General features: G+C 36.2%; 2 protein-coding genes across 3 annotated transcripts; one reads left to right on the top strand and one right to left on the bottom strand.

The window, feature by feature from the left end:
• Positions 1 to 1,119: 1,119 nt before the first annotated feature.
• On the top strand, positions 1,120 to 3,802 carry LOC311291864 (interferon-induced protein 44-like). Its single transcript, XM_084411189.1, has 8 exons — positions 1,120 to 1,215; positions 1,434 to 1,920; positions 2,007 to 2,058; positions 2,207 to 2,402; positions 2,514 to 2,666; positions 2,784 to 2,955; positions 3,203 to 3,303; positions 3,400 to 3,802. Exons 2-8 carry the CDS (start codon positions 1,440 to 1,442, stop codon positions 3,586 to 3,588), a joined length of 1,344 nt encoding a protein of 447 aa, XP_084267315.1. The 5' UTR covers positions 1,120 to 1,215; positions 1,434 to 1,439; the 3' UTR covers positions 3,589 to 3,802.
• On the bottom strand, positions 3,789 to 10,765 carry rabgap1l2 (RAB GTPase activating protein 1-like 2). Of its 2 annotated transcripts, XM_084411192.1 has the most exons (9): positions 10,207 to 10,765; positions 9,905 to 10,074; positions 9,187 to 9,255; positions 8,918 to 9,028; positions 8,705 to 8,809; positions 8,520 to 8,603; positions 8,365 to 8,436; positions 8,054 to 8,245; positions 3,789 to 5,026 (listed from the first exon to the last, which is right to left on the bottom strand). In XM_084411192.1, exons 2-9 carry the CDS (start codon positions 10,013 to 10,015, stop codon positions 4,808 to 4,810), a joined length of 963 nt encoding a protein of 320 aa, XP_084267318.1. In that variant the 5' UTR covers positions 10,016 to 10,074; positions 10,207 to 10,765; the 3' UTR covers positions 3,789 to 4,807. The 2 variants fall into 2 exon arrangements, with proteins under 2 accessions (XP_084267318.1, XP_084267319.1); XM_084411193.1 differs by having other exon boundaries at positions 9,905 to 10,749.
• Positions 10,766 to 11,958: the final 1,193 nt, after the last annotated feature.

Below are 11,958 nucleotides of genomic sequence, written 5' to 3' on the forward strand. Positions count from 1 at the left end.
ATCATGTTGAGCTATATAACATTGATTAGTTTTATGTACATTTGCTCGCCTGTCTAATAAAGTACACGCAAGAGCGGCGTCTCTGTCAAGACAAAGTTAGTCGCGGACATGGACCTCGGCATCTCGAAAACACCAGGCTGATATTGATCCTTATTTTAGTTCTCCTTTTGTCCCAAAGTCTGCTTGCCATGGTCCATAATGTTTGAATAAAACAACAACAGCGTGAGCGTGCCACTAGATGCAGTTGTCCCCGTTTGTCGCCATGGTTACTATGGCAGTACGAGCGGAAACCAGGGATAGTGCAGATATTATGTCATTGACAGGTGACAATGACCAGGGACGAGTCATTATTTAAATTTGGAATTTCTCTGAAATTAAAAATCTTTGGGAACTTTTGGGATATTGTAAGTAGGCTACACAACTGCAGGAAATATATCACACTGTGAAAGTGATTTTTGGATATTTTATTACAAAAATCTTACCTTTAAGATTTTATAATGAATTTATAATGAATAATGTACCTTTTATTATAATGTACCTTTATAATGAATAACAATTGTTATAACAAATATAACCAATATGAATAACATGAAGTGCATTACATTTTACATTACGTCAGGTTTCCCACATTGAGTTCTTTTTTTTAATGAACTGCAGGTTTGTGCGTTTAATGAAAAGCAATTTTTAATGAAATCTTACAATTTTAAAATGAAAACAATAAAAATGACTAGATAAAACAGGATATGTATTTTATTTGTTTACCATGTAGAGTAAACAATAATAGACAAAAAATAAACAAAAAATAGAGATAGAGAACCTTGAACTTAATTTTATTATTTATTAACATAATACATGTAATATAGGCTATATATATATATATTTTTTTTATTTATTTATTTTTTTTTTTTTTTTTTTGCTGGGCAGCAGAGCTACAGTTTAAAGATCCGAAATATCATTAAGTTTAATATTGTCTACATCTTGGTCTGATAGAAGCTTTATTAGGTGTCATTACCAAACTAGTTTTTATTCGAGTGTTTTAATTATGAAACATCACATCACTGATTTACCGAACCTGCCAGAACCAAACTTACGACGGCACGTTTCATTTTTGTGACGTAGGCTACGACGTACCGCAAGTTGCGTTACCCTAAAAACTAAAGTAATATCTTTCGGGGTTGCGAAAGAAAGCAGGAGATTCTGACTACTTGTTCCAACGTAAGCTGGTTTCATTTCATTTGCATACTTAATATAATTTGAATTATTTGAGTCATTTCGGATGAATTTGGGTGCATGGGGGATTGGGGGCACTAGGCTACGTTGCTCTTTTTTACATAGGCTAGTTGCATGCATATTTTACAATATATTCAAAATACTTTTAAAGGACCTCTTCTTTCCATTCCATTATAACAAAATGTTGGTTGAATGTTTTTCAGATCATTATGAGCACCACCATCACATCCAGCTTGACCAAATGGCAGAGGAGGAAGCTCTGCTCCTTGCTCAGCCATGACAGACTCAGCCTGCTGTTCAAAGCCAGTGTGCATGGCTACAATATCAATACATTTCACCAAAAGTGTAATAAGCAGGGACCAACTGTTATTGTAGCTTACAATAAGTCTGGATATGTTTTTGGAGCTTTTACTAGCAAAGATTATGGTAAAACTGGCCAATATGTTGTGGATGACAAAGCTTTTCTCTTCAGCTTTAATGACAAAGAGGTTAAAGGAGATCCTCTCCGAGTGTTCAGTGAAAATCCCCAGATTTCTTTCACTGACAATGGTCCGAACTTCGGTTCTTTAGTGTTTCTTTACAATAACACAGCCACCGTCTACAGTAATCCAGGAACATACAAATTCGATCCACATAAGATGCATGGGAATGACTTACAGCTGACAGAATGTGAGGTGTACAGAGTTGAAGGTTTGTATTATTTCAGATAATTGCTGAGAAAATAGTGCACCTTCAGTAATGATTGTGTGAATAACTCTGGTTTGGATTCTCACCAGACTGTGGAGGACTCATGGAGAAACCATGGAGAAATGTGCAGTGGAACTCTGAGTGAGTGAAGCAAATTTAGTGTCTTCTTAAAAGTAATTTAGATTTTAATTTGGTCTGTTGTCTTTATTTTAAGATCAAGGTCTTTTACAAAATGTTTCTGACTTACTGTGTTCCTTAAGGAATTTGACAATGAAATTAATATTTTTAGGAGAAGGAAGGCACTCTTGAGCATCATCTCGGGCTGGAAGCCTTCTTTAAGCTCAGTTAAACAGGCTCGGATTCTACTGGTTGGTCCTGTTGGGGCTGGGAAATCAAGCTTCTTCAACTCTATCAACTCTGTATTCAAGGGTTATGTGAGCACCCAGGCCAACACTGGCACTGCCAGAACCAGTTTGACTACTCAGGTAGAAATATACCCTGATAATTATACCTCTGATATTTTACAGAGGGATATATTGTGATTGGATATCTCTATACTGTATTTAAATGAATAGCTAAATATTTGTGCCTTGTAGTTCCGTACCTACCACATAAAGCCAGGCAGCGGTGTCAGCCATGTTCCCTTCACTCTGTGTGACTCGATGGGTCTGGAGGAGGGTTTGAACAGCGGTCTGGATGTAGATGATTTTGCCAGTATTTTGAAGGGTCACATTCAAGACAGGTATCAGGTGAGAACTTTTGGTGAAAGGTAAACATAACAGTTACTAGGTGTGGGAGATGTTTTATTAGTATTTTCAGTCTCACTTCTTAATGATTTAAAGTTTTACTACATGTTTTTTTCTTAGTTTAACCCATCAATGCCTATACAGCCAGACTCCCCTCATTTCCACAAATCTCCTGGCCTGAAGGACAAGATTCACTGTGTGGTGTATGTGATCGACTCCAGCAAAGTCAAGCTCCTCTCTGACAAAATGAATGACAAGTTTGCGGTTTTTCGAAAGAAAACCAACCAGCTCGGTGAGTGACTGACAATAATGAATTAGATTTAAATACATTTCAAGTAACATGAGTGTATTTTGTCATTTAAGTAATAAAATATTGTATTTTCAGCCTCTCTCAAGAAACAGAAGGTAAAGTCCATTTCTGAACATTTCTTGATGTCACTTCTTCTGTACAATTAACACAAATCTTTAACCACACTAGGGCTGCTTCACCCATAGTTTAATGATCTCTGGGATTTTTAAGGTGTTATTCTGTACTTCAGGTATTCCTCAGCTGGTTCTGCTCACTAAGGTGGATGAGGCCTGTCCCTTAGTGGCAGAAGACCTGAAAAATGTCTACCAGAGCCACTATGTCAACAAAATGGTACAAATGAATATAAATTACTTTATTGTCAGTATTCTATACTGTTCTCTTTCACATCTTGTTCTTGAGTATTTCTGTTGAACTGTTTTGTGTCAGGTGCAAGAGGTGAGCGCTCAGCTTGGAGTTTCCATGTCTGCTGTGATCCCAGTGAAAAACTACTGCCAAGAACTGGAAATAGACCCTCAAACTGACATACTGCTTCTAAACGCTGTTGTTCAGATACTCAGAGCCGCTGAGGGCTTTTTTGATGATCTTTACAATCCAGAGGAGAGGTCTGAGTATTAGGTTCTGGATTAGAATTAGCAAATCGTACCTCTTTGTTTACATTCATATTGTTTTAGGTGACAAATGCATCTTTGTTTGTGTAAGGTCTGTTGACATTTCTGCTGTTGCTCTTAACATGCAATCAGTTGTCTAATATTCAAAGCTTTCTTTTCAGTTTGAGAGAAAAATTTGTAGTTTTGAATTGAAATAAAGGTCTTATTAAAGGTCTCATGAAGTTTATTTGTTGTAGAAGATAATGAAATAAATACATTCACATTGTACAGTACCAACAATGAACCGTAAATGTGTTTGAAGACAATTGTTTGTACTTGATCTAACCCATTCAAATTACTTTTGTTTATGTAACCTAATGTAGTTAGGTTGATGTAGTGAAATTAAATAAAAAAAACAGTTCATTTAGAAGCATAATAAGTTGCAAAACACTTTTTGCGGTGTATGCTTAAACTCACAGTACAAAAATTTCATCCAGTCTTCATGTGAGATTGCCTTTAGAGCAACTGATATGTTGCAGTCATCTCATGTGGGCAGATATTTATTCCTGTCACCCATCCTTTAAGAATCCTCTCATTCCCAATGTCTACAACCATACAGGTTGTTCCACCTTGTTTTGCATTGCAGAAGTAAGCTAATTTCTGTGAATTTGTGAGACTTCTGGTTCACTAGCCACTATAGGTAAATAACTAGAAAAATATCCAAGTGCTACAAACCAGTGTGTTTATAATTGCAACACTATACATTAAAATAATATGGAATATGAAACAGCAGTTTGCAGTATCAGGCAGCATAACAAGCTGTTTTGTACAGCTAAAAGTAACTGGAAGCGAATGACACCAGACGCCAGACACATCAAATTAGCTCTTAAGGTGGATAATGTCCTCTGTGGCTAGTTGCGTATTAAATTAGTCTTAAAGGTTAGTCATGTAATAGTTTTTTTCTTTAAGATTGGTCATAACTTTTTTTTTTTAAGAAAGTTAAACAGGTAAATTGGTCTAGTTTGAATATGAAAAGTAGGTATTTTCAGATTACCCCTTGACTAACTGTTGGTCAGACTAGTTCTTAAGACTCAGTATTAACATTGTGACTATTGTTACTATGTTTATGCAACTGGCCCTAAGGTCTGAGAGAATAGCTTTCTCATCATTTGTGAGACTCATTTCAGGAGTGCTCTCATGAAATATTTTTCTTCTCCACTAGTAGGCCCGTACTACGCTCCTCCTTTTCATACTTTGGCCGCTCTCCCTTCTCGTTGGGCCCAGGAGAGCCTTCTGGTTACCCAGCTGGAATGGGGGTTATTTGTGGGGCTCCAGGCAGAATCTGATTGAGAGGAGTTCTGATGGCCGCTGGCAGCTGTCCTGAAAGAGTCCAGAGTTTTTCTGAGCCATGTGTTCTTAGCAGCCTGAAGTTCAGTCGTCACAACTGTGTTTTGGTGCTCCAACTCCTTGGGAAATCAAGATGATAAATAAATGATGAAAAAGAGATTTTTTTAATATATTTTTTTAGCATAAAAGTATGCATTTAAAATCATTTACATGACACTTCAGTAACACTAAATAATAAGCTTCAATTTATTAACGCAAGTTATCATGAACAACTTCACTATTTTTAACAGCATTTGTGAATGTTAATTTATTAATTTACTATTGTTCATTGAGTCATGTTATTCACAATAAGTGAACAAATGTTTATTTATAAAACTTGAATTGTTAAAAATGTATTAAAATAGATTAATAAATTCTGTTAAAGTATTGCCCATGGTTTAAGAATTTTTAACTTCAATTTTTAAGTACCATCAACTTGGATGTTTAAGTCATTTCAACTGCAATGTTTATATTATGCTTATATGATTTTTTTATAGCTTATAAATAACTTATTTTGATGAGTTAAAGCAATGTAAAAACATATAATTTTACACCTAATGTCATTTTTATTCATTTATTTTACTTTTCATTTTATATTTATATGAAAAATTCTAATTCTGTTTTTCTTGGTTAATCAATAAAGACTTTGCCAGAATCAGAAATGTTTACAAATGTTGTAAGTAATATAGAGTAAAAAAAAGGTAGAAGAAAAATTAGGGCTCTTAACGTTAACGCGTTTACTACGGTGGCCCAGTAGTGCACAACACAACGAAATTTAAAAAGCAGACATAAGTTCACAACACAACGGAATGAATCCACAACACAACGGAAAATTTACAACACAACGAAATAAAGCCGCAACACAACGGAAATGCTCCCGACCAGTAGAGGGCTCTCGGAGCGCGGTAAAGTTAGTTTTCCTTGCCACTGTTCTATAGAGTCGGCAGTCTTAATATATCAATACCACAATTAGTTTTAACAGTATGTAGCCATTGTATATAGACATAAAATATACTTCAAAATCACCTACATGAATTATAGCTGCGTATTTATACTGGAGAATGCTTTGACGCGCACATAGACAGTATATAAACTGGACACAGCGACCCCATTGGATTCAACGGAGAAAAGTGAAGTCAATTAGAAGCACTCACTTCCTGATGGCTGAGCGTACTGCGCAGACTCAAACTGAGCTTGACGACGTAGATGTGACGTGAGCAACCCGTCTGTCTTCTAGTAGCTGTGCCAAGAGAAATCTGAATCATTCCCTTCCGAAACTTGCAGAGACGGAGAGCGTGAGTAGGAGGTGTCCATGAGCTAGGAGCAGGAGCAACTTTTGCTAAGTATTCTGATTAATTACTTTGTCATTTTGCCTCCACGTCCCCCCGATTGCGCGCGAGCTTCTCCTCCTGTCCATACGGTAATTTCTCTACTGTGCGACAGAGAGTCGCGTGGTTATGACGCAATCGTTAGCCTATTTTTACAAAAACTGCATCTACGGGGCCATAACGTAAGATACAAGGTAATGGAGCCTTTTATACATTTTCGTGTTTCTTTAGAAATAAATAATGGACAAATGGAGTCTTTAAACGCCTCAGATGTAAAGTTATTCGCTGTCAAAGTGACGCCAAAATGAATGGGAGTCAATGGAATGCTAACAGCAGGTGGGGGTCTGCTAATCAATGGCAGTGCTTGGGGAAGCTTCAATATTTTATGAAACACTGCCCCCCTGGACACGCACAGCGCATGATCCCTAAGGGAACGTCTGGCAATTCCACCAAGTGGTTAAAACGTATAGTTTATTATAATTTAATTTGATAAATAAAAATAAAAACCATTTGGTGAATTGCAGAATTACAGGAAGGTATTGGCACAATTTCACCTGTAATAAGTCAGTCTGGTCACTAGGAATCTACCACAAGCATTGGGACATAAAAAAAAAAAAAAAACTTTAGGTGAATTACAGTAGGCCTAATGTTTTTATAAAAAAAACTGTTGTTCACCTGTTGTAAGTCAGTCTGGTTAATAGGAACTACAACCTTTGAAACATGATAAAAGAAAAAAAATTACCTTTTATATTATGGAAATATCTTAAAAAATAATTGTTTACTGTAAATACATGAAGGGAGGCATTGGAAAAAAGTCAGCTGTAGTAAGTCAGTCTACTACCAATACAATCAAGCTTTGGATTTGGAACAAAGTCATTTTAATACAAATTATACGTTTTAACAACTTGAAGGAATTGGCGGATGTTCCCTTAGTGATCATGCGCTTTGGTATCGCGTCAAAGCATTCTAGAGTATAAATGCAGCTATAATGCACATAGGTGATTTTGAATTAATGAATGTCGATATACAATGGTTAGCTACATACTGCTAAAACTAATCGTGGTGTTGATATATTTTTTAGACTGCTGGCATGGAAAACTAACTTTACCGCGCTCCGAGAGCCCTCTAGTGGTCGGGAGCATTTCCGTTGTGTTGCGGCTTTATTTCGTTGTGTTGTACATTTTCCGTTGTGTGGCTTATTTCTGTTGTGTTGTGAACTTATGTTTGCTTTTTAAATTTCGTTGTGCACTACTGGGCCACCGTAAAGAAAGGGCACAGGTAAATATGACAGTTATTATGGGTTTATGTGAGGATTGTTTGAAGTTCACTTAAATTAAAAGTTGTTATATTTTTTGAAGCCCAATAAATGTAAAATAAATCATAGCTTTCAATTACACTGTAATGTTGAATGGCTATAATTAATGTATAAAATTGGGGAGGGAAAATCATTTTCATCCAGACATCAGTAGCTATTAGTATCAGTGATACTGAATGGACCTTCATTCATAAAAAGATGCCAAGTACAAGTATTTAAAATATACTGCCTTTATGTTATCTCTACATTAATTTGGAGATTAACTGTTAAATTATTACAATATAAAACATATAAAAAACGTAAGTGTTTTTAATTGCGATTAATTAGGGAAAAAAAGTGTGATTAATCGAGTTAATGTTTTTAATCGATTGACGGCACTAAGAAAAATATATTTTAAAAATCTTCTCACAAGTCACATTTCAAGTTTTAAGTCACATGCTTTTCATCAGACTTTTATGTCTTACTTGTATCTTGCATTTGGACTCCACCATTTGTAGCTTGGTCTGGGCTAGCTCTCTCTCTAACTCTTGGACCTGTTCTCTGAGAGAGGCCTTCACTTCCTCCTGAGCAGAGTTTTCTTCACTCTCAGAGCACAGCTGAATTGATCCATCCATACTAAAGATGTGTCTGCACCGCTCACACTCCAGCATCTTGCTCTGAAATAATCAAATTTATACAGTGTATGTGAGAAAATAGGCTGTTTAAGGAGAAACATCATACTACAGTAAGACTGACGGCGAAGGTCAAGCTGCTTTGAGGTCAGTTTGTTTCTTACCCTGATAACTGCCAGCTCTTTGTCTGCTTGAGCTTTCTGGTTTTCAAGATTAGTGTTCAGTTGGGAGCAAATCTAAAGGACGCAAGAAAATGGGCTGAAAGTTGGCATCAAATGCAACATTTATTGAATATGTGGAGTTGTAATTGAATGTTTACCTGCTTGTAGTCGGCGATGATGTTGTTTGATCTCTTAATGTCTGACTCTGCTTTGTCCAGCTCTCTCCTAAACATCTTTTTTAGCTGTCGAACACATCAATGCATTAGACAAGGGCAAAGCATGGGCTCTCTTTCACAGAGATTGTTCAAACACTTTACTGCTCAAATCAGTGATGTTAAAGCACCTGTGAAGCCTCCTCCTCCTTTCCCCTTTTCTCCTCCTCTGTAATCCTCAGAAGCTGTTTGGTTTTTAACAGCTCCTTGGTTAATTCATCCACCTGGTCCTCGGTCTAAAAAAAAAGCACACCAGATCTATCTAAACATGCACAGCAAATAAAACAGAAAATGAAACTAGCCTGTTGCATATATGCATGATAACTCATAAAAATTTGACAGACCTGATCTAAAGCAGTCCTCAGTGCAATCTTGCTGGTGACAAGTTTTTGTGCAAGATCATCATTTTCCTGCTCCAGACGCAAACTGGTTTCCTGAAGCATACGGTTTTCTCTCTAGAAAAAAAAAAAAAAAGAAAGAAAATCATTAATACCACAACTCTACAACCCTGAAGTATTCAATGTATGATTATGCAAGAGCTGTAGTTTTGTAGATCTGGGTGTTGCAGAACAGGACGGAAGCTTTTTGTTTTTGTCAGGGTGTGATCACTTACCTCGTACCTGTCGAGTGGGTCTTCTGGCTGCAGTTGGTTATCTCTTAATTTTGGCTTTTTAGATGGCACCTGTTTAAAAAGGAGATTCAAATAACTTTCAAATCATATCAGGTAGCCTGTATGCAAATCTAAAAGGCATGAAAGGAATGTACTTTAACATCTTCTAAATAGTGATTATATAATATTCGTAGTTGCAATTTTATCAATAATTTTAAATGAAATTATGTATTTAATTCATATAAATAAATGTACACACACACACACACACACACACACATTATCTATATATTATCAAGTACATATTTATTAAACTTTTAGATCATATCAGGTGCAAAAATCTTGAAGGCATGAAAGGAATGTTCAGTAACATCTTAAGTACTTATGTAAAGTTCATAGTTGCAGGATTCATATGAGCATTTCTTTTTGCAATTTTATAATGACTTTTTTGTATTAATAAAAAAAAAAGTATATATATATATATATATATATATATATATATTATACACCATGTACATTATATTATTATAATATTTATGTTTGTGACCACCAAGGAGTAAACATTTTAACAATAATTGATCACAAACACACTAATATTTTTTAAAAGAGATTTGAAAAAAATAAAAATAACCATGCTGTTGTGCTACTCCATTAAAAATTACAGCATGCCAGCTTTAAGTCAACATGTGACAAACGTGAGGTCCAAAGTTGCTGAACTTACCACTTGTTTCGGTAGAGACTCCACCACTAGACTGGCCAGGATCTCCTCCTCTGACATTTGGTCAATAATATAGGCATCATAAGCAACAGCAATAGACACTTCTTCCATCATTTTGGCAGGCGAGTCGAACACAAGTGATCTCAAAATACAGAGTAGGCCACTGAACGTTTCTGGAGAAATGACAACAGGTTTGACAGGCAACGGTCTATGTCTGTCTTGTCTCAATGCAAGCCCAGCCCCACCATAAGACTATGGGAGGAGTTTCATTTCAGTCCACCTTTGTCCTGTGGTTCTTCACTTACCTAATAAGCAGGTATCAAAACACTATGGCCTTCCAACTGCTCCCTGTTGAACTTCCTCGCAGTATAATTTCACAATCCAGCAGCCAATACTAATTATTTCCTCATTACTAAATCAAAAGTTACATTACTAAATCAAAATCAGTTAAATATCATTAAAATTATGAATCCAACACAATTAGGTTCCAGAACAGATCATTTTTTTCCTTTTACCGTCACAGTTTAGAGTTTGCAAGCCTGCCTGTGGCTTCAAGCACAGGGCAAAAGACTGTGAAATTGAAATTCTTGCTGTAATCCTGAAGGTCGCCCCTCACACAAAAACACTGTGGTTTGCCGGGGACAAGCAGGTGCCAGTACATTCCTCCATTCCTTAAGCTGCTTATATCTGGCTGCTGTATATGTTCATTGGGATTGATGGAGGCTGAGAACTGCTGTTTTTATCATTTCACTGCAGCTTCAGGCAGGCATCATGCAGATATTATTAATCAAAATGGTAAGAAACACTAGTTTCTTATGAAACTACCGTTGCTTCTTTGTCTGTTATGCAGAGCTAATCTGTTGTGGTCATCAGCTTGAACAAAGCCGAGCTAATAAGGCGAAAAAAAGAAGGAGAGAGAAAGAGAAGGGGAATGTGAACAAAAGTGGGGGAGGATGTTATTAGTAATTGAAAGAAGGGAGGAGAAAAGAGCAATAAAGACAAACAGCAAAGTGTGACTGTTCAAAGGTTCTTGTATTGGAGGAGGTGCCAACTCAATCTTCAGGTATCGCCATGAACCTGCGAAACAAACAAACACACAACTGTCTCCAACGGTGCGGTGGGAGTGGCTCTCACCTCCATTTGCTAAGTGTGCTGCTTATTATGGCTGAAAACTCATAGTGAGTCAGTGGAAAGCTTCATCATGCTGAAAGTGAAATTCTTTTTACAGTTGCCGAACTGCAATGGAAATGAGATGCATGAAACAGCTATTTGCTTAACAAGATCTTAAACTGGTCTTTCAAGTCGTTTAACACAATCACAATGAACAGATAGAATGCAGTCCCAGCCCTGCTTGACACTCCCGGTTAAGTATCTTCAGTGCGTGTAAAATATCAAAGTGAAAGAAAATGTTGCAAAGAGAAAACGGTAAAATTAGTGGATTCTGATTTGTGTTTACTCAAGCAGTGGTTTTGTACACTACCGATTAGATGTCTGGTGTTATGTTTTGGATGGATGCATTAAATTGATCAAAAGTGACAGTTACCATGGTTACAAAAAATTCTATTTCAAGTATCTTTTCAACTTTCTATTCATCAAAGAACCCTAAAAATATATATATTCCACAAAACTATTAAACAGCTCAACTTTTACATTTACGCATTTGGTAGACACATCCAAGGCATTCATTTTATGAGTTCTTGCTTTCCCAGACCCATGATTTTGGCGTTGCTAGCGCCATGCGCTACAGTTTGAGCTACACTTCTCAACATTAATAATAAGAAATGTTTCTTGAGCATCAAATCAGTATATTACAATGATTTCTGATGGATCATGTGACACTGAAGCCTGGAGTAATCATACTGAAAATCTTGCCATCACAGGAATAAATTCCATTTAAAATATATTGAAATAGGAAAATTTTAATATTATTTGCTGTATTTTTGATCATTTAAATGCAGCTTTGGTGAACAAGAGACTTCAAAAGCATTACAAATCTTATTTTAACCCAAACTTTTTAACGGTAGTATGTTTGTGTTAAAAACTTAGTTCTTAACCCT

This window comes from Rutilus rutilus (genome assembly GCF_951802725.1).
Source record: "Rutilus rutilus genome assembly, chromosome: 6".
NCBI lineage: Eukaryota > Metazoa > Chordata > Actinopteri > Cypriniformes > Leuciscidae > Rutilus > Rutilus rutilus.